The sequence below is a fragment of the Salminus brasiliensis genome, chromosome 1, assembly GCF_030463535.1.
Source record: "Salminus brasiliensis chromosome 1, fSalBra1.hap2, whole genome shotgun sequence".
Taxonomy (NCBI): domain Eukaryota; kingdom Metazoa; phylum Chordata; class Actinopteri; order Characiformes; family Bryconidae; genus Salminus; species Salminus brasiliensis.
In genome coordinates this window covers 88,221,353-88,244,120 of record NC_132878.1, presented here as the reverse complement: position 1 = coordinate 88,244,120, position 22,768 = coordinate 88,221,353, and the positions used below count along the sequence as shown (strand labels likewise).

General features: G+C 39.1%; 1 protein-coding gene across 2 annotated transcripts in view; it reads right to left on the bottom strand.

The window, feature by feature from the left end:
• Positions 1 to 21,447, bottom strand: part of fam171a1 (family with sequence similarity 171 member A1) — a 44,009-nt gene extending 22,562 nt beyond the window's left edge. Inside the window, exons 1-2 of one of the 2 annotated variants that reach the window (XM_072692263.1) lie at positions 21,131 to 21,447; positions 5,288 to 5,347 (exon numbers count right to left, since the gene is read on the bottom strand). In XM_072692263.1, coding sequence (XP_072548364.1) covers positions 5,288 to 5,347; positions 21,131 to 21,239 — 169 coding nt within the window. In that variant the 5' untranslated portion in view covers positions 21,240 to 21,447. The remainder of the gene's footprint in view (positions 1 to 5,287; positions 5,348 to 21,130) is intronic. The other variant, XM_072692264.1, reaches the window with a different exon arrangement.
• Positions 21,448 to 22,768: the final 1,321 nt, after the last annotated feature.

Genomic DNA, 22,768 nt, shown 5'->3' with positions numbered 1-22,768 from the left:
TAGTGCAGGTCTGGCAGTGTAGTACACAAAATATTATTATACTGACCCAGGAACTAACACTAACAGGAAGTGCTAACCTATGCCAACATGGGTCACTGCAACTCCTGCCACTGCCACTTGCATCATTAGATGCCATTGTTTCTAATAACTGTTCCAAGCGTGAGTAGCTCCTCTTCTCCGTTTTGCACTGCATTGTGGCATAACAGTGTCCATCATAACAGCACTCAAATTGATTCTGGGCCCATGTAGTATGTATCTAGGACATTTGTGTACTTAACTTTACCAACTCTACCCATGTTCTCCTAATTTGCAGCTAAAGCGCTGCACGTACATCTAATTTTAGACATTTTATGTAATAAGTAATGTGGGGGTGTCCTAACTTTTCCCTCCCAATAATACTTTATTTCTATTAATTACATTCTGCGAATTATTTTTAAAAGACATTTCCTCAATCACTAAATGTTGTTCAAAAGAAGATCAATTGATCATATGTTTTAATACATGTTAAAAAAAGTTTTTTTTCACATGGTTGTAAATCAAAGATGTTTGTAATCAGAGCGGTCATGATGACTATTTTTAGCGTGGTGTGTAATGCATTCTGGGATATTTGGCTGTGCCTATTCCACACAAATTACATCCTGATGTGTCCTCAATAACAGGGCCTGATGAAGAATGCATCCGGGCGTTTGGACCGTACTTGGGTAGAACTTTTCAATGGAGCAGTACTTGGGCTGCAACTGATGACGTTTCATAAGTCCACAGGAACACAAGTACAGAGAATTGGCCCATGTCTGAGATAAAACGCATGCAAGTGAAAAAAGGCAATATCGAGGTTAGCAAAAATGATCAGGTCATGTCCATATATTGTACAATAAGTCAATAACGTAATTATCATGACAGGCCTGTTTGTATTTAGCAAGGTATGAAACATATCCTTAGAATTCCATCCTCAAGAAAGCTCAAGAGATTAGCCTGATTCATTTACCACTGCATCACCATCTCAATCACTGCAGTCTACGGAGATTCCTAACACACGACGTAAACGTCCACCCTGAACACAGACATTCACACTCGATACAGGCCTTGTCATACTGGATGCTGAGCTTGTGTGTTTGATTGGCAGAAAGTAAGGTATGCGTCAACACCATGCACCCCACTGCAGCCCAATTAAATATTGGTGATGCCCTGCCCCCTCACTGATGTGACAACAGGGGATTGAGAGTGTGTGTGTGTGTGTGTGTGTGTGTGTGTGTGTGTGTGTGTGTGTGTGTGTGTGTGTGTGTCCTTAGGGCTCATTGATCCACTCTACTGAGAGAGAGCAAGGATGTGTGGGGAGGAGGTTACAGTATCAGGCCTGACAGATTTGGAAGGACATTTGGATAATGACAGAGCCTTGGGTCAGTCATGCCGACACTGTCTGTAAACAGACTTCATGTGAAAGCAACATTTTTAGGCTGCTGGATATGAATCCACACACGAAGCAAAACTCAAATTAGCCTCGAATTGTGGGTTAGAAAATTGTGCTTCAGCTGAAGATGCAAACACGACTAACAGTCAGCAGAATTAAACTCTGTTAAACTAATGGCCGTGTCAAACATTGCCAAGTCCTTCCAGAGATAGCTGCGTCATTCCATGAAAAGTGGCTTTTGTAGGCTTGTATTAGATTCAGAAATCTGCATTTTACAAGTTTTGAGTACTTCAAATACTTTTAAAACTAGTACCTGATAGTCATGTTCCATAAATTCCCAAAATTTTAAAGATGTTCATTCCTGCAGTTCAAAATACATCCAGTAAGCGACCGTGATTAACTAATAGGGTATATAACAGTGTATAGCAATGACGGCGCAAATGAACTGAAATCAGCCGTAAACCTTTTCTTTCTGATGCTAATAGGCCTAGCATCACATGTAAGCCCAAGCATGAGGCCTGTAAAGATAACTACTTTTTCGGACTATATATTGTCCCAGAAATAAATGCGATAAACAATATTGTCATATATATATAAAAAGCAGTGGTTACAAAAATTCTTATTGATCAGGTCAGCCCTACAACTTAGTGAGCTGCTTGGTAAACTACTACTTTTATCACTTTCAACTATAAAGCGTGGGGCAAAGGAGATGAACATTGTAAACAAGATGACTCAACAGATTTATTAGCCCAGCGTTTGTTTATATATAAATAAACATCACTTTACCATAATAAACAACCGCCCGGGCAAAACACCCATGCTTGCACAGACATGCACCTGTATTGTTCTGTTAACACAGGTGCAGAGCAGGTAGATCATTGTGCATGTTGTGTTTACCCAGCGCCGAGAGCTGTCGACATGCTTCGCTGTTATTCTGAAGAGGACACCACTCCTTCAGTGCCGAGTCAATGTTTGATCTGACCTCCAGCAAAAAATAGCCCAGTAATGCCTACGTAGAGAATAGTGTTTTTGCTCTTGGAGAGCTGGAGCAGACTGCTGATCTGCAGAGAGACAATAAGACTGTCAGGGACCATCAGTCATATCTCGCTCTCTTCCTCTTTTAGGCCCTCCATCCATAATTCTCCATGCAGCGGTTTCTTCTTCCACTTCTGCTGCCTTCTCTTCTATCCATCAGAATCTCAAAATTAGGCAGAAAATACTTGTCCAGTCCAGCAATGTCATTTAGTGCTCAGCAATAATGGCTACAATGATCATTTTACTCAATACTAAGAACTAATATTATTTCTAAGAATTATTCAGGAACCAAATACATTTTTTACTGCATTTTTAATTTCATTTACATTAAAATTTACAATGCATATTTTGTACTGCAGTAAAGCTGGACTACATTGTTTACTCTTCTATATGGTAAATATGTGAAGGGATTTAAATATCTTAGAATAAGAATATGTAGGAATAAATTTCTGTCGTATTGTTGCAAGTTGGTGGGACAAACGTGTGGGGTAGGGCTATACAGAAACATGTACTGTTTTATATGTAAAAAAAAAAAAAAAAAAAAAAAAAAACTTATGATCTAAAGTTTGCAGGAAAAATAGACAGATCAAGAAAACAAGCAAGCAAAAAAAACCAAAAAAAAAAAACCCGTATGACTGTAAATTGTGTTTGAGACTAAATAAATATTGTTCTCACTGTATGAAACCTATTAGAAGGGTTAGATATCTACATTATGCAAACAATCGTACAAATTAGCAGCTGAGTAGTACAACGGTCCACAGTTCATTACATTTAATTAATTATTGAAGCCACTTAACTGTGCAGTAAGGCTGCATGATTAATTGTATCGTACATGAACACAATATAAAAGCTAATGTAGATATACTGGCAGGAATGTGGAGGTTAAGAAAGTTGTGTGCACTCATTTTGGCAATGATTTCCATTAGTAAAGAGCTCACTCAAACCATTTTTAACTTTCTTTAATTATTGTGCCAAATTTTTCTGAACATAATTAGTTGGATTCACTGCTCCTCATTAGCTTACACAATAACAGTTTGCACAGTTTGTCTTCAGAGGCGCAGTGAGTATGCTCTGGATTACTAATATTAGAACTGCCACTGGCTTCCCTGAGGTAGGTTTGAACCCTAGTCTTCCTCATTTTATGCAGAAAAGTCTGTTCATGGAATGCCAGTTGTTTTTAGAAGAGTCTTACAGAGCAAAAAAAAAAAAAGGATGTTATTGCAGCCAAAATAGTATTTCACAATTTTTATTTTGCATTTTTTTGAATAATGAAAAATGCTTTTTGTTTTTGTTTTTTACTAAGGTTACTAAGATTTCTAAACACACATAGAGAAGAATACTTTCCATCAATTCTGTTACATCAGCTATCACACACCAACACCGGCTGCCATTGTACTGAGTAAGGGGTAGGGAAAAAGAACGGGCAACAAAGAAACAGCGAGGCCAAAACAAAACATTGAAAAATCAGACTGAATCTTGTAAAAACTGATCGACTGTGTCTCAGTATTGGACAATTATCAGGCAAAATATGCGATCACCTGATAATTTAGCCGATCCTGACTCAAACTCTGTCTAAATATTTTCCTGTTGGAAAACAGAGTGAAAACTTTTAACACCACTAACTGTATGCCACTCTCAAGAGTACACTACTCAGCCCAGTACAATGAGTATCAGAACACAGCAGAACTAAAACACCACTAACCACACAGAACAGCAAACAGTGCAAACCACATTTAACCACGACCAAAAGTACAGCAGCAACTGTAGGAAAACTAAAGGAGTTATGTCCAAAGTGATGGAGTTTTAGCGTTATGTAAGCAGCCCTTTTCAGTTGTTTCCACTCCGAGCTCCACAGTGCAGTTCTGTTTAGAAATTCACTATACTCTTTTAGCTCCACAAGTTCCACAATGTTTTAAATGAGGTTGATTCCAAAGTTAACTACACTACATCTTGAGAAAGGCTGCACGTTAACATTGAGTCCTGCCCTGCCCTCAGTCGCTATTTCTGATCGACTGAAAGACTATCAGTGATCAGCATCAGCCCCAAAAACACTGATTGGTCAGCTAAGAACTAAAAATGTGCTTCATAATTGGCCCATAAACAGCTTTCTCAAACACTGCATTTAAAGTGCGTACATACAGTCCTTCTCTGCAGCTGTAATGACACTAAAGTGAAGATCCATCACAGGGAATGCTCAGAGTCCACGTGTCGCTGTACAGAGAGGGATACAGTCACGAAACGCAAGCCTGCAAAATTATTGTTTTGGGAGAGGCAAAACCAAAACAATGTGATGAACCGACCCAAATATGGGAGCAATTTAGTTGAATTGGTATTATTCATGCAGCAAAACTTAAATGACTCGCTACCACAATAATCCTGCTCTCTAGTTCATCTTCTTTCTCATGAATACAAAGTAACACTACCCCCTATAGCATAGAGAACACCCTGGGAGGTGGACCGGCAACACGCCAGTAGAGTAACTGTGGCAATAATGTGATTAGACAAAACAATATGGGCGATGTAATAGCAATTTTGGAAGGCATACATGTCCAAAAAAAACAGAAACACACAAAAACAAACAAACAAACAAAAAAAAAACCCACAGGACACCCCATGTTTAAACATCTGGAGAAGACAGACACCAAAAGACAGTGGTATTATGACTAAGGAAAATGTCTTACAAAGCATTTTCCTGTATTAGGACACCCCCACATTTAAAACTACTTTAACTGCCTAAAATAAGAATCAGGTGCAGAACATCAGCTGCAGATGATTAGAACATGGTTAGAGAAGATTCTGGAGGAGCCTGTCTTTGCTCTTGACGGTCAAAGTTAGTGTGATCACCATGGCCAGATCCAAAGAGCTCTCTAAAACCTTCAGAAAGAAGGCTGTAGATGCAGGATTCTAGGAAAGGATTAAAAAAAAAAAAAAAGACAGATTAGAAATCTATAGTTCCACTGTCTGCTAAATCATTTACAAGTGGAGAACATTTAAAACAACTGCCAACATGAACTGGTTGTGTTGTCCTAGCAAGTTTAGCTTAAAAGCAGACCTCAAGATGGGAACTACAGGTAGTTCTTGTCGCAGCTGATGTCAAAGTACAGCGTCTACCATCAAAAAGAGACCAAACAATCATTGGAGGTATGCAAGGAGCCAAAAATAAATAAATAATACAAAACTGGGTTTATGTAGCCGGAGCCAACAAAGGATTTCTTCTTTCCTACAAAGAAAGAAGTTCAATACAGCAAAACACTGTCCATCTGAGAGGAGTTACAAGAACATTCAGACTCATAAAACAACGCCACCCTCTTACAGCACAGCATGCCATGTCTGGAAACCAAAGCTTCCCATTAAAATCCTCCCAGTTAATGTGGAAAATCCTGGAGTCTGTGTGAGAGATGAAGAGATTTTTTTCAGGTGCAGGTTTTTATTCACTTCTTCAGAGACAACAATCAATTCTCCTGACCTGCAGGGTCTCGTTTCAATAAACAAGTCTCCTTTGCTGTACTTGTGCAATAAAACAAGGTCTTGTCTGTTTAATTAGTGCACCTTGATAGCCCTGGAACATGGCAGCACATTTTTACGGAAATCAAGCAAACATATGTTAAGAAAGGCTGTCAACTCCACCAACGGTTAAAACTCTGGTCCTAAAGATCTTAAAGATCCATGACTGAATGATCATTATCTAAAGTCAGGTTTGAGAAAGATATCAGATAAAGGCTACAAAAAGCTTGATTTGGATCAGCACTGTGTGGGCCAGTGTTGGTAGGAAACATTAGCATGGGTTAGTTATGTTAGCTTAGTAAACATAACTATGCAGAAAGACTCAACCCATACCCGCTGGTTTGAGACTTGACCCGATCAGGCCCAACTGGCACTGTAAAATCTGAAACTCATGGGCAACTATGGTGAGGACCGACTAACAAAAATCCACCTGGGGCTCGTGGGTGGAGCAGCAGTCCAACTGTTGGCCCAATCATTGAGATATTTTAGGTTTGATCCATGGTAATGCAGCAGCCATCAGTAGCAGCGATTCCAAGAAAGCATAACTGGCCTCACTTTCTCTGAGAGAGAAGGACGAACATCCCTTCCCAATCCCCATCCCCCTACCACCATCACTCAGTGCAATGCTAGGCAGCATCGGCATCCTTTAGCTGATAGAACTGGCAGTTAATGTTCTCCTCCAAGTGTGTTCAGCTGTCCAACAACGCTGTAAGTTGACATTACAACCAAATTACAACAACAAAATTCTGATTTTTCTTGACGGTTAACATTCTTAACTGTAAGTGTAACTAAGTAACCTGTAACTTTCTGACAGGCACACATACACTGATACGTTTATGCATGTCACCTCTATCACCAATAACAAAAAAAAAAGGGTTCCGCTCCTTTACTGCTGTTTTTCTGAGCTGCTGGAGCTGGCTGATGACAGCACAAAGTGCATGTGTACAGGTAAAAAAATAAATGTATGAAAAATAATCTGACCATTCAAATTCATGCTGCATGCCTACAAATCAGATATACGTATCCGATCTAGGACACTGTATGAAAGTGACTCAAATCTGACTGGTCTTGCTCTCTCTGGGTAGGTATATGGTTCTCTCTCTCCCCACAACACTTCATGATGATTATGGCATGATCTCTATAAAAAAAGAGAAAATACTGACCAAATTCAGGCTTAATGATATCTGCCACTATTGTTTTTGTCGAGTAATGGAACTGTGAACAACTCTTGGCTGTACATGTAGGGTTAAGGAATGGTAGGGTAGCCACTGTAGAGGTCCGCCCAGACCTCAGATGGAGGGGCGGAGGGAGTAAAATGTTTTGCACTTTCTTTCTATTGTTTTTCTCACACACCTCAAGTTCCACTACAGCCCTGATTGACAGATCTATTGTTTTTCCTCAGTGGGGGAGCATTAAAATGATACACGTTTCATAGACACTCTTTCCTGTGCAGTCCCATTCTCTCGTTTCCTGAAAGAATATGCTCAAAACTGACTGCCCACTTTCTCCATCTCCCCCTGTCTCTGGAAATCCCCCTCTACGGCTCCTCTAAACATACCCTAAAAAGCTGCCTTTAAAGACACGAAGGCATACTTCTCTATACACCTCATAAATCCCATGCCACTGTAACCAGCTCTCATGGGCACAGTGCCAAACATAGGTAGAACTGATAGGGTAGCTGGAAGAAGAAGTGGAAAAATATTTAAAGCAACAGCGCAAGAACAATAGCCTTAGTATTTTTGACTGGAGCGCATCTGTTCTGTGAACGCATTTATATTTAAAGACCGACATAGCTTTAGCATTATCAAGATTTGATGTCCATTAACGATAAGAACATTTTTTGTTAATGTTCCCTCATAATTTAGTCGTGTTCCATTCCTATTCCACCCGCTAGCTACACTATATGTCGAAATGTTTGTGGACACCCCTTCTAATGAATGCACTCAGCTACTTTAAGTTGCTCCCATTGCGGACATAAGTACACAAAAGTACTGCAAATAGAATAAGACTCTCTGGAGCAGATAAACATGAACCTGTTGGCACCATGCCTAAGGCATGGGCAAGAGGGGTATAAAGCCAGCTACCAGCAGATTTTAATGCAACATCACTGAGCGGCTCCATACACTTTGAGGACAACCTTAACTGTCAATCCTGAAACAAAAGAACAGGGAAGAGGGAGGGCCATTCTACGTCAAGAGAGCAAGGCCAATTGTCCTCTCTTGGACTTGTAATCTCCCAAAGTTATAGCCAATGCTTAGACATTCAAATGGAGTTAAAAGCTAATTGCTCAGCTTTTGGGCCTAAATAGTACAGAGTAGGCGTTTCAATCTGCAAAGTGATTGACATCGGCACAGTCATGGCAACACACACAAGCAAAACGGTTCTTTCATTAGGGAGGCAATGTGGGGTTTTTTATTACAACTGTGTGTTTCAAACTTTTAATTATACTTAAGAGGTACTTTTAGGCATGCTACTCTAAATACTAGCTAGCTGACTCACCTAACTAAAGACACATTGGTTTGTGTGGGGCAGGACTGTGAAAAGCAACAACCAATTAAAAAACATTCCCCACATCTGACCGCTTCAAAGGATCACTTGACATCAGCTTCTCACAGCACAGTCCTGCACGATTTAAAGGCATAAAAACTCTCAAACAAAATCACAACACTGTTCTTCACTGGACAGCTAACAGTACATTCATGCAGTAAACCCATTTACAACTGCATAGTAAGATGAATATTCAAAAATTAAAAGTCGATCTAAAGATGAAATCAGTAGTGCCTGTATTAATGTCTGGTATAAGAGCTATAAGACAGCTAAAAAAAAAAAAGATATAGAATGTTTCTAGTGTACAATGTATGGATACTTAAAATGATATAATGCTACATACTAGTCAGGGAAGTACTGTAGCAGGAATGCAGTGATCATGAATCTTTATGTCTAATTCTATTTTTTACATCTAAATTGTCCAACTTTTTATTCATTTGTTGACCTTTTTCATAACAAGCAATTATCACTAATATTACTGGCATTTTGAAGGCCAATTTGCCCCTCTTGACCTCACACCACCTGCGATCTGACTACTGCACATGCCCACAGTAAGATGACGATGCTGAAACGCTATATTGTGCAGCACTACCGACGAACTAGGGCTAATCAAAACCAGAATTTAGAACCTCAAACCAAACTAATCTATCTCATGTGTTTAATTTTGTTAATACTTTTCCCCCCACAGTGTGCGTGGATACTGCCCCCTTGAAAGATATACTAGTCACGTGTGTAGTCACATGACGCTGCCCAATCAAGTCTGAAACATTGAAGCAACATTGAGAAGAGCTCAAAAACTGAGCAACCTGAGCAGCTTATACCAAAGAAAAACACGGTGTCCATCATCCGGCACCACAAAGGAACACAAATATTCAGAGATAACCTGCCATATAAACATGGATCTTATGGCATTTATCAGGAGTCAGTTTCTATCACAAGGCTAAAGCTTCTTCTATGGCTTCCAATTCCAGATTTTCATTCTACCTTCAAACGTGTTCCTGCATTGAAAAGCCAAGAATGTAAAAATGAATGTGTTTTTTATTCATAAAGTTGCACACAACCCCACAATAAAAACACACTCCAGGACTGTATGTGATTCAGTTTGACAAGCTCCAGAAAGGGCTAACAGCTATAAACTAGCTAATCTACACTGTTGCGTTCACCAGCAAAGTGGCTTTTTTGGATTTTTTCTTTTAATCCATAAAACTAAGAAGAACAGTTAGCAAAGCACATAATTTCTCCTCACTCGGTTCCTCCCTCTTTCAGATCCCACTGATCTGAAAGCAGCCCTCCCAGTTGGGGAAGAGGCAGTCAAGCTTTTTTCAAAATTCAGTTCACCAATCAGATTCTACTGGGAACCCACCAGATCCAGATGTTCTTTCAAAGTTTGAGATGCCAAGACAGAAAAACAGCTGCCTGTTAGCACACTGAGTACGTCATAGGACAACTGCAACTGTGAGGGGGGGGGGGGGCAGCAACTTGGTTCCTTATAGGAAAGACTGTCCACCTTAAGATCCTTTAAACCAAATGAGCTCTGAATGAAACTGAAATGGCTCCTTTCAGGATTCGTAGAACCTCGGCGCGAACTGGCTGTTCTGGCCAGCTTAGCAAAACCTCTAGGCGGTTATTTCCAGTTAAACAAGACCTGGTTTCTATTTACTTGAATGAGGATGACAGCCAGGCTGTTTAATAACTGGGGAAAACAAACTAAAACAGTTTTCTGATTTTTGCATCATATTACAGTCTAAGAAATGCTCAATGAATGCTCATATCCACATATGTGGAGCCCCCCCTTCCCCTGAAGATTACGTTTTAAACGCAAGTAGTCTTATTCATAGCTTAGCCAGTGAACTGTCTCCACCTCCTTTTACAATGGGTCCAGAATAACACACTGTATTCGCTGCTCTCTCTGACCATTTCTTCTGCTTTCTGCCAGTGATTAAAGAATGTGTCTCATAACGTCATAGATTCCATAGCTTAGGGCTAAATAATAAAGATTGTTTTAACTGGCTTTAATCTGGGTCAGTGGTTCAAATTTGGACTTGGCCCAGCAGCGTTTACACTGGCCATGCTCCAAAAAAGAAAGGTTTACAAGCCATGTATTTTATTTTATTTATTTAGAAACAATGGAATGATTATTAGAATTATGCATTCAATTTAAGCCAGAGCTGTAGTAATGGGTAATGGGCTTACTTGAGATGGCAATTGCTTGTTCCTATAAAAGAAAATGTGTTAAAAAAAAAAATAATAATAATAAAAGCTGATGACAATATTGTTGTCAAAATATTTAAACAGTTGAGCAATAAATAATAATAAATAAATAAACAATAAATAATAATAATAATAATAATAATAATTTTGGCTTATTCATTTAAAATGTGTTGCATATCATAGCAAGGTCAAAAGCTCATTGCGACATCTCCTTTTGAGACCCAACATGTGTTCTAAGCTGTCCATTGTTTTTGCTCTACAGTCACCATAATGGCATGGTGTGCTTGGACCCTGATGATTACCACTTACAATGCAATACAGCATGTGGACGGTTGTTAAACTCCTACATCAGTAACAGTCCACAAAAAACATGTTCTACATCAGTGTCAAACAAATGTAAAATAGAAGAGCTGACCAGCTTGCTGATAATGATAACTGATACATATTAAACACGGTCATCCACTGTTCGAAAGCTATTAAGACAAAAGTCGGAATATGCAAAACTTCACCAGCTTCAAGGAACCTGGCTCTCTTTACAGTACCATTAGTTCTTAATGGCCCATAAAAATGAAACTGTGCTATTGGTTTGGGTGAATAATGACTGAACCACTTCTGTGATGTTTTTCAGGGTAAAGGTAGAGAGCAGCCCCTTCCCAAAATAATAATAATAAAAAAACCTTTCATTTAAAAATCATCATAGATATGAGTGGCTGGATTTTGGGACCATTTTTCATGGATTGTCTCAAAAAGTTGCCGATATGCTCCGCAGTTTGTTATTCAAAAAAAACTCTACTACTTACTTTTGCTATACATAGCAAAAGCAGTTTCCTGTAAGAGTGCAGAAAACATCGACAACAAGCACTAAAAAGGAAGGAGGCTCCTGAGTAGGGCTGCATGATATGGGGGAAAAAAAATTGTGGTCCTGCTAAATATTGCGATACAAAAAAAAACCCAGATTTGTCCAGGAGTCAATGATCCAAAATGTCACAATATTAGTAATGACCCTGGTGATACTGGGCAAACATAATCTGCCTCCTGTCAAACAGTGAGAACAGTGGCAAATTGTCCTTTTGTATGAAGGAAGTTGTAGCATGACATGTTTAATTTCATTTGCCTCATGCGACTTTGCACATCCTGCAATGTGACTACCGCACATGAAACTGAAACGATATATTGTCCCGAGTGGCTGTCTAGACATTGGCCCTATGATTGGGAGATCACTGGTTCAGTCCTACAACTGAACAAAGCCAGTGGCAGCAAGTGTTGCCCTCCAAACGTGTTCAGCTGTCCAATGAAGCAGCATTGTGAAAAGATGTGGTGTCTGGCTTCATGTAACTCGGCAAGCTTTCATCCTCTTTTCTTTCACTCTCTCCATTGAAAAGGGGAGTCCTGGGTACTAAGTGGGATCTGAACTAAAAGTAAAATTACTAAAAATGGGGGAAACATGAATGAAACAAACATGCATCTAGTAAAAATACTGGAGTAACAAGGCAGTACTGGCATAATAGACAATGAGAAAGGCAAATCTCTAGTGCAATCTTGTGCAATTTCATGCAAACTGTTAAGCTTTGTGGCTACTTAGGCGAAGCAGTTAACCAAGAATGCTTTACGTGTAAGCATTATATGATTAAATGTAATTAACTGAAAAGACAAATACAAAGGACTGACTACACAGCCAGCAGCATAACTCTAGTCAGCAGATAACACCCTTTTCACTTTAGAGTTAAATAATGCCTCATCTTTACAAAAAAATTAGATTAGATCACTGCTACAGGCACAAAAAGGCTCAAAAATCAAATGTAACCAGAGTTAGGCTCAGCAGAAACACCCAAGCAGTTATTTTTAAGCAAACTAAAATAGACTCACTTCTTTACTACTACTGAGTAGGGCTGCACCGATCAGGCTTTTTTATTTTTATTCCGATGCCGATACATAAACTTTGCATATTGGTCGATACCTAATACCAATCCAATACCACTGGTGAATGAATAAACCGTATACCTCACCATGTGAGAGAGACTTAAGGCATCAAGATTGACTTAAACATTACTTTACTAACTTTGTAAAACAAAATATAACAAATTAACACATATAAAATGTACTAAAAGGTGACAAGGCAAAAATAGATCACCACAATATTAAAAGACATCATCAACATGCTGACATTTATTACAAATACTGTACAATATTTAATTTAATACATTTATTGTTAATAGAATAAATGTATTAAATGAAAGTCACTGCTATAATGAGCAGAATACATACTTATTATTATACAGTTTATGCAGCCATGCACTGGTCATTATTCACAAGATGTTTTATTGGTCTAAAGAGGAGTACCCAGCCTTCAGCCTTGAGCTATGATAACTGCATTTATACCATAGTTTTATTATTTACATTTATCAATCACACTTTTCAAAGACCAATATCTCCAGTACTGCTGCTGCATATGACTGCTGCTAAACGTAGCGTTGCATCACATCACAATACGTTCAGGATGTCTACACTGGACGGAAACTACAGAACAGGCTTCAACTGCAAAATGTGCCTTATTATTATTATTATTTCAGTGGAAATACACAGTTTAAGGTTACAATACTTTAGGTAAGCAGGCTGTCAACTTGTCTCAAAAAAGATCTTGATTTACATTTCAATTTTATTTTATTTTAAAATTCATTATTGTTCAAAAAGTTCCATAAAATCTCCCAGGTCAGTGATACTGGGCCAAAGGCCAGCAAAGGATGCAAACAAGTCAAGGCTTAGATACCTAGAATGGGGGACTGCAGCGAATAGCGCCTAGCCAAACTAACTAGTAACTAAATCAGGAGTTTTTATGTGTATAAACATTAGGTGATTGTTAGCTTACAGAGTGCTGCATTTTGAGAGCTGGCGTGTTTAAAAAAAAAAAAAAAAAGAGAAGAAAAAGAAGAAAAGTCTCCTAATTGAAGCAGAGGACGCATTTGTTAGTTACTGTTAAACGTAAGCTTATTGTTTCCATCAGAGCTGCTAGAGAGCCGTATGAAATTCTGGAAATATTATTAATATATGCTCAGCAAAGACATGCGCTTCTGTGTTTAATAAGTAGACTAAATAAGTGCACACTTCAGTTCACGGAAGTCATTAAAGTAAAATTTTATTCAAACTTAAATTGTGCAGCCCTATTAGCTACACATTTAAATGCAGATAAAAATAATAATAATAAAAAAAACTGGCATTATTAACGAAAATTTCTAGTATTTCAGCAATTTTCCCACAGACCCTGAACAATTAAAGCAACACAAATTAAAACAAAACAAAAATGCAGTGTATGTCAAAAGGGCTGCTCTGGCGCACTAGGCTGGTGTACACAGCTCCATTCATTATAATGGGCGTGTTTTGGTTTTGTCGTTGCAGCTCACGCTCAGCTCTTGGCTCAGACAGGTTTAGTTTATGCTTATGTGAAGAAACAGGTGCCTGAATTTCTTGTCTGTCCACTCATGAACAAAAACTGGCACAAATGAGTGTGGCCTCATATTTTCAGGAAAATCACTTCCACTTAGAGCATAAATGATGCAATAAACATGAACTTTCAAATTATTATGGGGGGGAAAGGGGTACAGGTCAAATAATATTTATGCTAAAACACTGAAAACTTGATCAAATTGTGGAACCAACGCTGCAGTAGTAAGCGTTTTTTGCAGGCTCTACGGGCTGAAGCAGTTTTAAGAGGAACAGCAGATATGCTGTAACTAATTTTTGGCAGGAGTGCAGTATGTGATGTGCTGCACCTTGCTTTTTAGCGTTTATGCTTTTGGTCAGTAATGACTGTAGCAGGGAGTGCACAGACAGAGGAGCTGCACAGTGCTGCATTGCAGTGGAGAGAGCTGGAGTGAGAGAGGCAGGAACAGGGGATGAATCTAGACCAAGGAAATGCACAACAGTAGTACAACAAGATGCTGTACTGTTCCAGATGCTGATCTGTCTTCACTGAATCAGAAAATTAGTTGTTTATGGAGGTTTGCATTTTACAGTTATAGACTTTATAGCAACACAACATTTATACGAATGGAATTTGAGAATCTCAAAAGGTACAATTTTATATTTTTATGCATAAAAATGTAAACACAGGACGTCTAAAAGTCATGTGGCGCTAGCTTAGGATGCAAAACATACAGTGCTCTCCATAATGTTTGAGACAAAGAAACATTTCATCTGGATACGTCACTCTGCTCCACAAAAATGTCAAGTCAGACGTGATTCAGTCCATCAGATGTGATTAAAGTACACATTCCTGACTTTAAATTAAGGGGTTTTGCATGCATTTCAGTTTCACCATGTTGAAATCACAACACTTTTTTACTCAGTCCCCCTCATTTCAGAGTACCACAAAGTTTGGTTGCAATGACGGGTACAATAAAGCAGTCATATTTAGTACTTTGTTGCACATCTTTTGCATGCAAGGACTGCCTGAAGTCTGCAATTCATGGTCTTCCTTGGCCGATAAGTCCCTTTGTGATTAAAGTGCTGACCATCTATCTCATCTATCTTCAGTTGTTAAATCTCTACAGGGCTTTACAGGATATAATACCACTGAATTCCCTCAGACACTCAACACTTAAACCAAAGCAGGCACTACTTCTGTCTAACCTTGAGATTGTACATTATTAACCCTGAGAACAGGATCTGGTGTCTAATAATAACGAGAAAGATCAATCATTGGATAGATCCTAACTCCACCAGCAGAAGATTGTCTCAAAAACACATTGTATTGATTAGTCTCAAAACCCCGTAGAGACAGTGAAGGTTGCAGAAGGTTAAAAGTGTGTGTGAGAGAGAAAAGACAAGCCTCTGAAGTCATCTGACTGGTTAATGTCTAACCGATCATTTCTACGCCTGTTTTTGGTTTGATATGTAGGCAGCAAGAACCAGACTGTTTGTTCACCCAGTGTACTCTCAGAAGAACAACAGTCTTTGTATATTTGCAAGAGAGCTAAAACTGAGCCTGGTAGTAGAAAGAACCTGAATAAAGACTGGCAAACCAACAAACAGCCTCAACTTTAGAATTTAAGTTCGATAAAACTCAAAACTGACTGTAAGACAGGCCACAACCAGCCAAACCTGACTGCAGACTGTCCAGACTAGAAAATTTATCTAAACCCACCTGCAGCCCAGAACAAAAACGGTCAACCCCAACTGCAGTCCAGATAAATCCCTCCAAACCCGACCGCAGTCTAGTACATATTCTGCCAAAACCTTACTGTACACCCGACAAAACTTTAAACCTGACAAAATTCTGTCTGAAACAAACAGTGGACCAGAAAACACTCCAAACCAACAGCATATTGGTATACAAGCCATCTAAAAAATGAAATACTGTGAAATAAATCCTTTGATATAAAATTTGATTTTATATTCATTTCCTTTAAATGGGCAGATTTTAAGTTTTTTTTTTATGTTTGAGTAGTAGTTTATTCAAAGTCAAAATTAAATAGTCTGATAATTGGAGTTTCTGGAGTTTAATGAATTATAAGCCATACTGATCAAAAGTAAAAACACATAGGTTTGAGATGTCACTTTACATGTAATGAATATAAAATTACATTTTGAATAAAATTACAATAACACAATATAATAATGCACCTTTTCACAATATTTTAATTTTCTGAGACTCTAGTACATTCTGAGTGAAGACCAGAATCCAAGACCAGAATCCATCCTATTCCATCCTAACTGTAGACTACTTTTTGTTCTATCCTAACAAAAGATCTGACATTTTGTTAAAAAACTACTACAGACTCGAAATCCTGATCAACCTTAGTCTACACTTGGCTCAATTACAATTAAAATCTGTCTGAACCAAACAGTAGGCCTGACTATATTTTGCAGACCTTAATAATGACTGACATTGTGTTCAAGATTCGACTGATATGTCAGATCCCAACAACAGACTAGTCTAAATTGTCTGAACTTCATTGCAGCCCAATTAGAATTTGGCCCTAATCTGAATACCACCCCACAGAGAATGCAAAGACACTACACTCGTCATCACAGCACTTCATAAGTTATCTTCGTGTCATGGACAGTCATCATCTGATTAGCGATAAAATGAAAAAAATAAAAAAAAATTGCTTGCTCCAACAGTCGAATATCTTGAAAAATTAGTTGGATAAACAAGCCAAGATCATCCATCTTTGTCATGTTGTCCTAAAAGACCTTGGCTGGAACTTGCTGCTACAACATGTGTATGTCTGATTAAAACTGACTTAGAAAGATTAATGATAAATGATAAATGCAGGCCTATGTCTGAGAAAATATGTCAGAATCTGATCAAACTGATGTAAATAGTCAGATTCTGTCTGCAAATATGTGCAGTATCAGTCTGCTGCCAAAACATGCTAAAGGCAAAACTGAAGGTCTCCACTTTGGAGCCCAGTGACCTCATGGTCCTCCTCTGTTTCTCTGAAGCTTAATGGTTTTGGCAGAAGGGAGGGAAGACTTGGGGGCGATTCTCTTTCAGCTCTAGCGGTACTTGATAACTCCAAAACATCTGTCCCTTTCCCTCCTTTAATCAAACCAAATACAAGCCATAACCCCAAACCTCAACTCCAACCAAAACTCCTCACCCTGATTACCCACTTCCAGCAGAGATCAAACCAGCTGCTGCAATAAACCCAGCACCAGCATCAGTCATGCCTTAGACATGCACACATTAACACACACACCAACTTTACTAGCACTTTCAGTTACATGCTCACACAAACTGAAAAGCCCAATTCTAATGTTTCTTAATTCATAGGTGAAAAAATGCTTACACTGCAAATACCTGAGCCCCAGGCCTGAAATGCAGAGACATGCGAAAATGTGCAACATGCTGCTTCAGTACGGATTTCAGGGTTTTGTGCTGTTCTGTACCACATAAAACAAGCAGGCCTTTCCTTTACATGCAAAAAATGGCTTATCCAGATGTGAGACTGCCTGACTCTCTCCTCCACCCCATAAAGAGTGTCCTAAGAGCCTCAGAGCCTAAGAGCATGCAGGAGGGAAATCTACTCTCATTCACTGTGCCTAAAGTAAGAGGCTTCCTGTCCTGCAAACTTAACCCTGACGACAGAATAGGATTGAAAAATGAAACATTTCTAGGGCGGTCATGATTAATCTATTACACAATGCTCTGGCAATGATTATTTGGCCAGAAAAGCATATTCAGATGATTTTTCAGCCATACAGAAGTTGCCTAGATTTTGTTAAGGATTTGAAAGGCTATGCATGGTTTACTACTGTTTAGTCAGGTCTATTTATTCTGTTTGGCCAAATGTATAAAACTCAGATAGAAGCTTTTTACAGACTTTAAAAACTCTGACCATGTATATATTTACATTTCATAATTAGCAAAAAGTGGTTTTCCGCAAAGTAGTCATTCCCAATTCCCACCCCTTAGCTCCCCTTTAAGACTCCCTATTACACAATGCTACCAGTGCTGGGAGGATGAAAGATAGCATGCGCTACTACTGAATCATATTAAGCCAACCCATCTCTTCTTTTTAAACTACCACCACACAACGCCACTGGACAGCTTGACGCGCTCTGAAGAGAACACTAACTACTAACTTTTTTGCATCAGCCAACAGACACGCACCCTGGCTAGCCATCAGGCTGAGTGTTGGGTGGATACATAGAGTCATCTTACCCACCCAGAAAGAGCAAAGCCAATTTTGCTTTCTGGGAATCCCGGCCATGGATGTCCATTAGCGTTATTTTTAAGTATGTCTGTTACTGCAGATCAAAATGCATTCAGTTGGTTACAGATGACTGATAGTGCAAATGAACTGAAAACAGCTGTGAAAAAACTGGACATTTCAGTGTACTGCTTACAGACCTAGCATAAAATGTGTAGCACTTCTGCCACATATTTCACTTTTAAACCATGGCTGGTTACTAATGTGGTAAAACAAACCATTTCCAGCCAGATTACTGGAAAGCTTGTCTTATCTGTGCATTCAAATAAGATATTACAGTAACTATAAAACAGTTAATGTACAAATGTAGACCAAAACATACATCAGTCCAGGATGCCATGGTGTATAGTCATATTAAAAATGTTAGGGGGGCGAAGGGGAAAAAAACAAAACAAAACAAAAAAAAAAAAAAACAGACTAGGCCATCCCTACAAGTTAAACAATACAGTAGTAAATCTTTATTTTTGCCAAAATATTATTTAATATTAGTTTAATTTAGTTTATTGTTGTTTAGTATGAAGACCAAGCTCATTATTAGAACCAGAAACAATAAGATGAGTCTGTTACTATTAAAAGCCTGGTTCAGTCTTGGCTAATTGCACTGAAATGTCTGCGTGAATCATGAATCATTTCTATAACAGCAGAAACTGATTTCCCAACATCTGATTTCTTAACAATGAGTTTTCTAGAAACAACTCACTTTAGAAGGAAACTATTACACACCATTACAACTCCATTAAGCCTTCGTTTATGGGAGTGCATTTGGAAAAACAAGAGTCTACAGTAAGTGTATGCCGATGGTTGAAGAAGAAAAAAAACTAACACACATACAGTACCAGTAATATGCAACTCAGATCCTGTGATTACTGTATTATTTGTTATATATTGAAGGGCTCTGATTATCCACATAAATAAAGGGTGATTATATATATATATATATATATATATATATATATATATATATATATATATATATATATATATATATATATATATATATATATATATATAGAACATATAAACTGTAGAGCTCACTCCTTAGTCACAATGCATTTATTAAAGCAAGCGAAGCGGCAAACCACTGTATTGTTTTTGTGATCTCATTTACCCTCCTATTCATGCTACAGCTGTTTAGCCCCGCCCCTTTTGTATGTTGTAGTTACAAGGAGTGTTTAAACAGGTTGGCCAATCACAGCAGAGGTTATATGCATATATTAGCCTTCAGGCCACAGTCAGGCCTCTTACGTCTACGGGATAAAGAGAGGCTGGGTGCAAAATGTAAGGGAAATGCTCATATGCTGGTAAGACAGGCAAACCCACATTCTGAACTTTCACATTAAGACTGTATATCCGATCAGAATGCAATATTACATAATCAGTCTGTTAAAAACAAACCAATGATTTACTTTAATATGACCTCACCTATATCATGTCTCTTTATTAACTATAAAATAATAATAATAATAATAATAATAATAATAATAATAATAATAAACAAGAATTGCAGGCTATGGTTCCTTTAACCATGTGTGTGTTTCTGTGCTTCCAGGTAATAAAATCCAGCTATTCAGCAAATAAAACTAGGTTGCGCACACACAGCCAGCCAGACTTCAAGCCCCCTTATTCAGGTGGCTATGGATTTGCCCCAGACCCACCCAGAGCACAGAGCATGAGGGGCAACAGAGCCTTCTGCTCCAGCAGAGGGGGGAGGGGGCATTTCAGCATGAAGCCAGTCATGGAGAAACGGCAGATGAAGGCTGCTGGCCGACAAAAAGGACCCCTGTACACACGTTTTCAAAATAAACTGCCCGGCCGTTTTTTAGGTCACTCCGCAGGCTGTTGTCTGCAGTCTCTGCGGATTTCCATCAGAAATGCTCCAAACTTAGCATCCTAAAAACAGCCCACTGCAGAGCCCCCTTCTTAGATGCTTTCCACACTCTCGGATGATCAGAAATGTGAATGAAATGTGAGCTGAAAAGCCCGCCAGAGCTGAATTAATGACAGGAAACCCAACATCATGCCAATAACTAGCTCCTATTGAGGGACAGTGAGTAACACTACCAGTGTAATTCACTATAAACCCAACTGGAGCAGCACGACTGAGACCACAACAAATCGTAAAACGCGTCCAGAAAGTAGGTTTACTGCGTTATACAGCATAAAAACTAATTCATTAGATAGATTAGATTCAATAATATTAGACTTATAACAGAGTAACAAGAAAACTGACTTAATATGCTCATATCTTTGCAAACACTGAAGCTAGCCTGACTGAGATTCATCAAAATCCCAGCGGTGGCAAATCCACGTCCAGGACGCTAAAAATCCACCCCTGGAATTCGTTCCAACCGCCCGCTCCGCTCCGCTCCAGCCGCGCTCCAGCCAAGTTGCACAGGCAGTTGGAGCAAAATCCTGGAGTGGATTTTGACTTCCTGCCATTGCTGCTCGCCACACGTAATTAGAAACAGCGAGAACGACCACACCGACCTTAAATTTGCAAGGGGAAAAGTCCACAAGCCTCCCCAAAATAATCTAATTCGTTACTGTTGTGTTTAAAAGTGAACTAGAGCACTTAATCTGACAGGAGGTTTAACAACCTAGGTTAGGTGTCCTGGCCTGGCTTTGTTATGGAGATCAGCGTTAGTCGCTTGCTCGTCTTCTTCTCTAACGCCGGTCAAAATACGGGGAGTCAGGCAGGTGATCGCCTTACCTTGGGCGTCGCTATCTTCTCGCAAAGCTGTAGTCAAGGCTTTCCAGATATCGCATCCCAAAAGGCAGAGCAGCACCGCCACAGACCTGCTGAGAGCCGGGAGACGCATTATAGCCTTATCCGAGGTCCAGCACTAAAGCGACTACACGACCTCTATAGCGACACGACGCCGTGCACGCTGTATGAGCTCCGCTCCATAATTTCGGGCATTTTGCTGCTCGTGTCGTTACGGCTGATGCCTAAGAAATGTCCAGTGGACATCCTCTGTGGTGCCGCTCATGCATGCGTGTGCGTGTGTGTGTGTGTGTGTTCAATGGAGAGAAAGAGCGCCACCAGTTTGGCCATTATAACACACAACTCTCTCCTAATGCAGGACCAACTTCTGCGGCTGAGTCCCAAATCACTCTCATGCTCCCTATAAAGTGCACAGCGCATGGGCACGATGTTACAACGGCTTCTAAATCAAGTTAGTGCAGTAGATGGCCACTAGTGACAGATTTAGAACACAGCCCAACAAATAACGTCGCGCCCACTTCAGCTACAATTTTAAAAAGGGAGCAAAGCAAGGGAAGAGCGCCACCTGTTGGGCGGCTGCGGTAACAAAACATATAACTTTTAAATGTCTTTTTTCTTCAGTGTCTTTCAGGGTTTCTCTGATTAAATGTGAGGTGTTTTTAGAGCAGAATAATCTGGTGTTGTATTATTTATAATTAAAGTCGTAATTTTATTATGTCGGTCACTTTTCATATAGTGCACTATGTAGGGCATTAGGGACAGCTTCTACACCAAGTTTAGTGTACTAGATATCCAATAACGGGCTGATCTTCGGTGGGCATCCTCCATAACGCAGCTCAGGCGAGTGTGTGTACTTTTTACCTAGGCCGGGAGAACTGCTGCACATTCAAGGGAGAGAAAGAGCGCCACCAGTTTGACCATAAACGCACAACAAGCTTTTGTGGCTCAGTCCCAAATCACTCTCATGCTCCCTATAACGTGAACACGAGTGAAACTTCTAAATTAAGTTTGAAATGAAAACAAGTCTAAATGAAGCTAGTGCACTAGTGAGAGATTTAGGATTCCGCCCAGAGTTAAAAATCCCGCAGCTAAATTTCAAAAAGCAAACGGCGCCACCTGCTGGCGGTTACAACAACTTAACATATTTTAAAGAGAACTTTAAATATATAACATTTTCGGGATTTATTGAATTAAGTTTGAGAACCTGAGAACTTTTAGAAGTTTTTCAGAATCAAAACAGGCAGAATATTGTTGTATAGTTTGTGTATTATTGTATAATATTGTACAGTTGGCTCGGTAGCTTCCCAAATAGCTTCTACGCTGGGTTTAGTGCACTAGATATTCAATTATGCGAGATTTAGGATTCAGCCCAAAATAAATCACCGGCGTTGTTAAACTTCTAACAGGAGCGGCGCCACCTGGTGGACAAGATATATATTGTAATGATTACATAAAAATCAACTACTGTATTAAAGTAGGATTAAAGTCCTTTTCCGCACAACCGTAATAAACAACTTGAAATTATGTGGCTGGATCCATATTGGCCTATATAATAGTGCACTACCAAGGTATAAAAAGACAACCTTGACATCGAGTTCAGTGCACTACATATCTAACAATGTG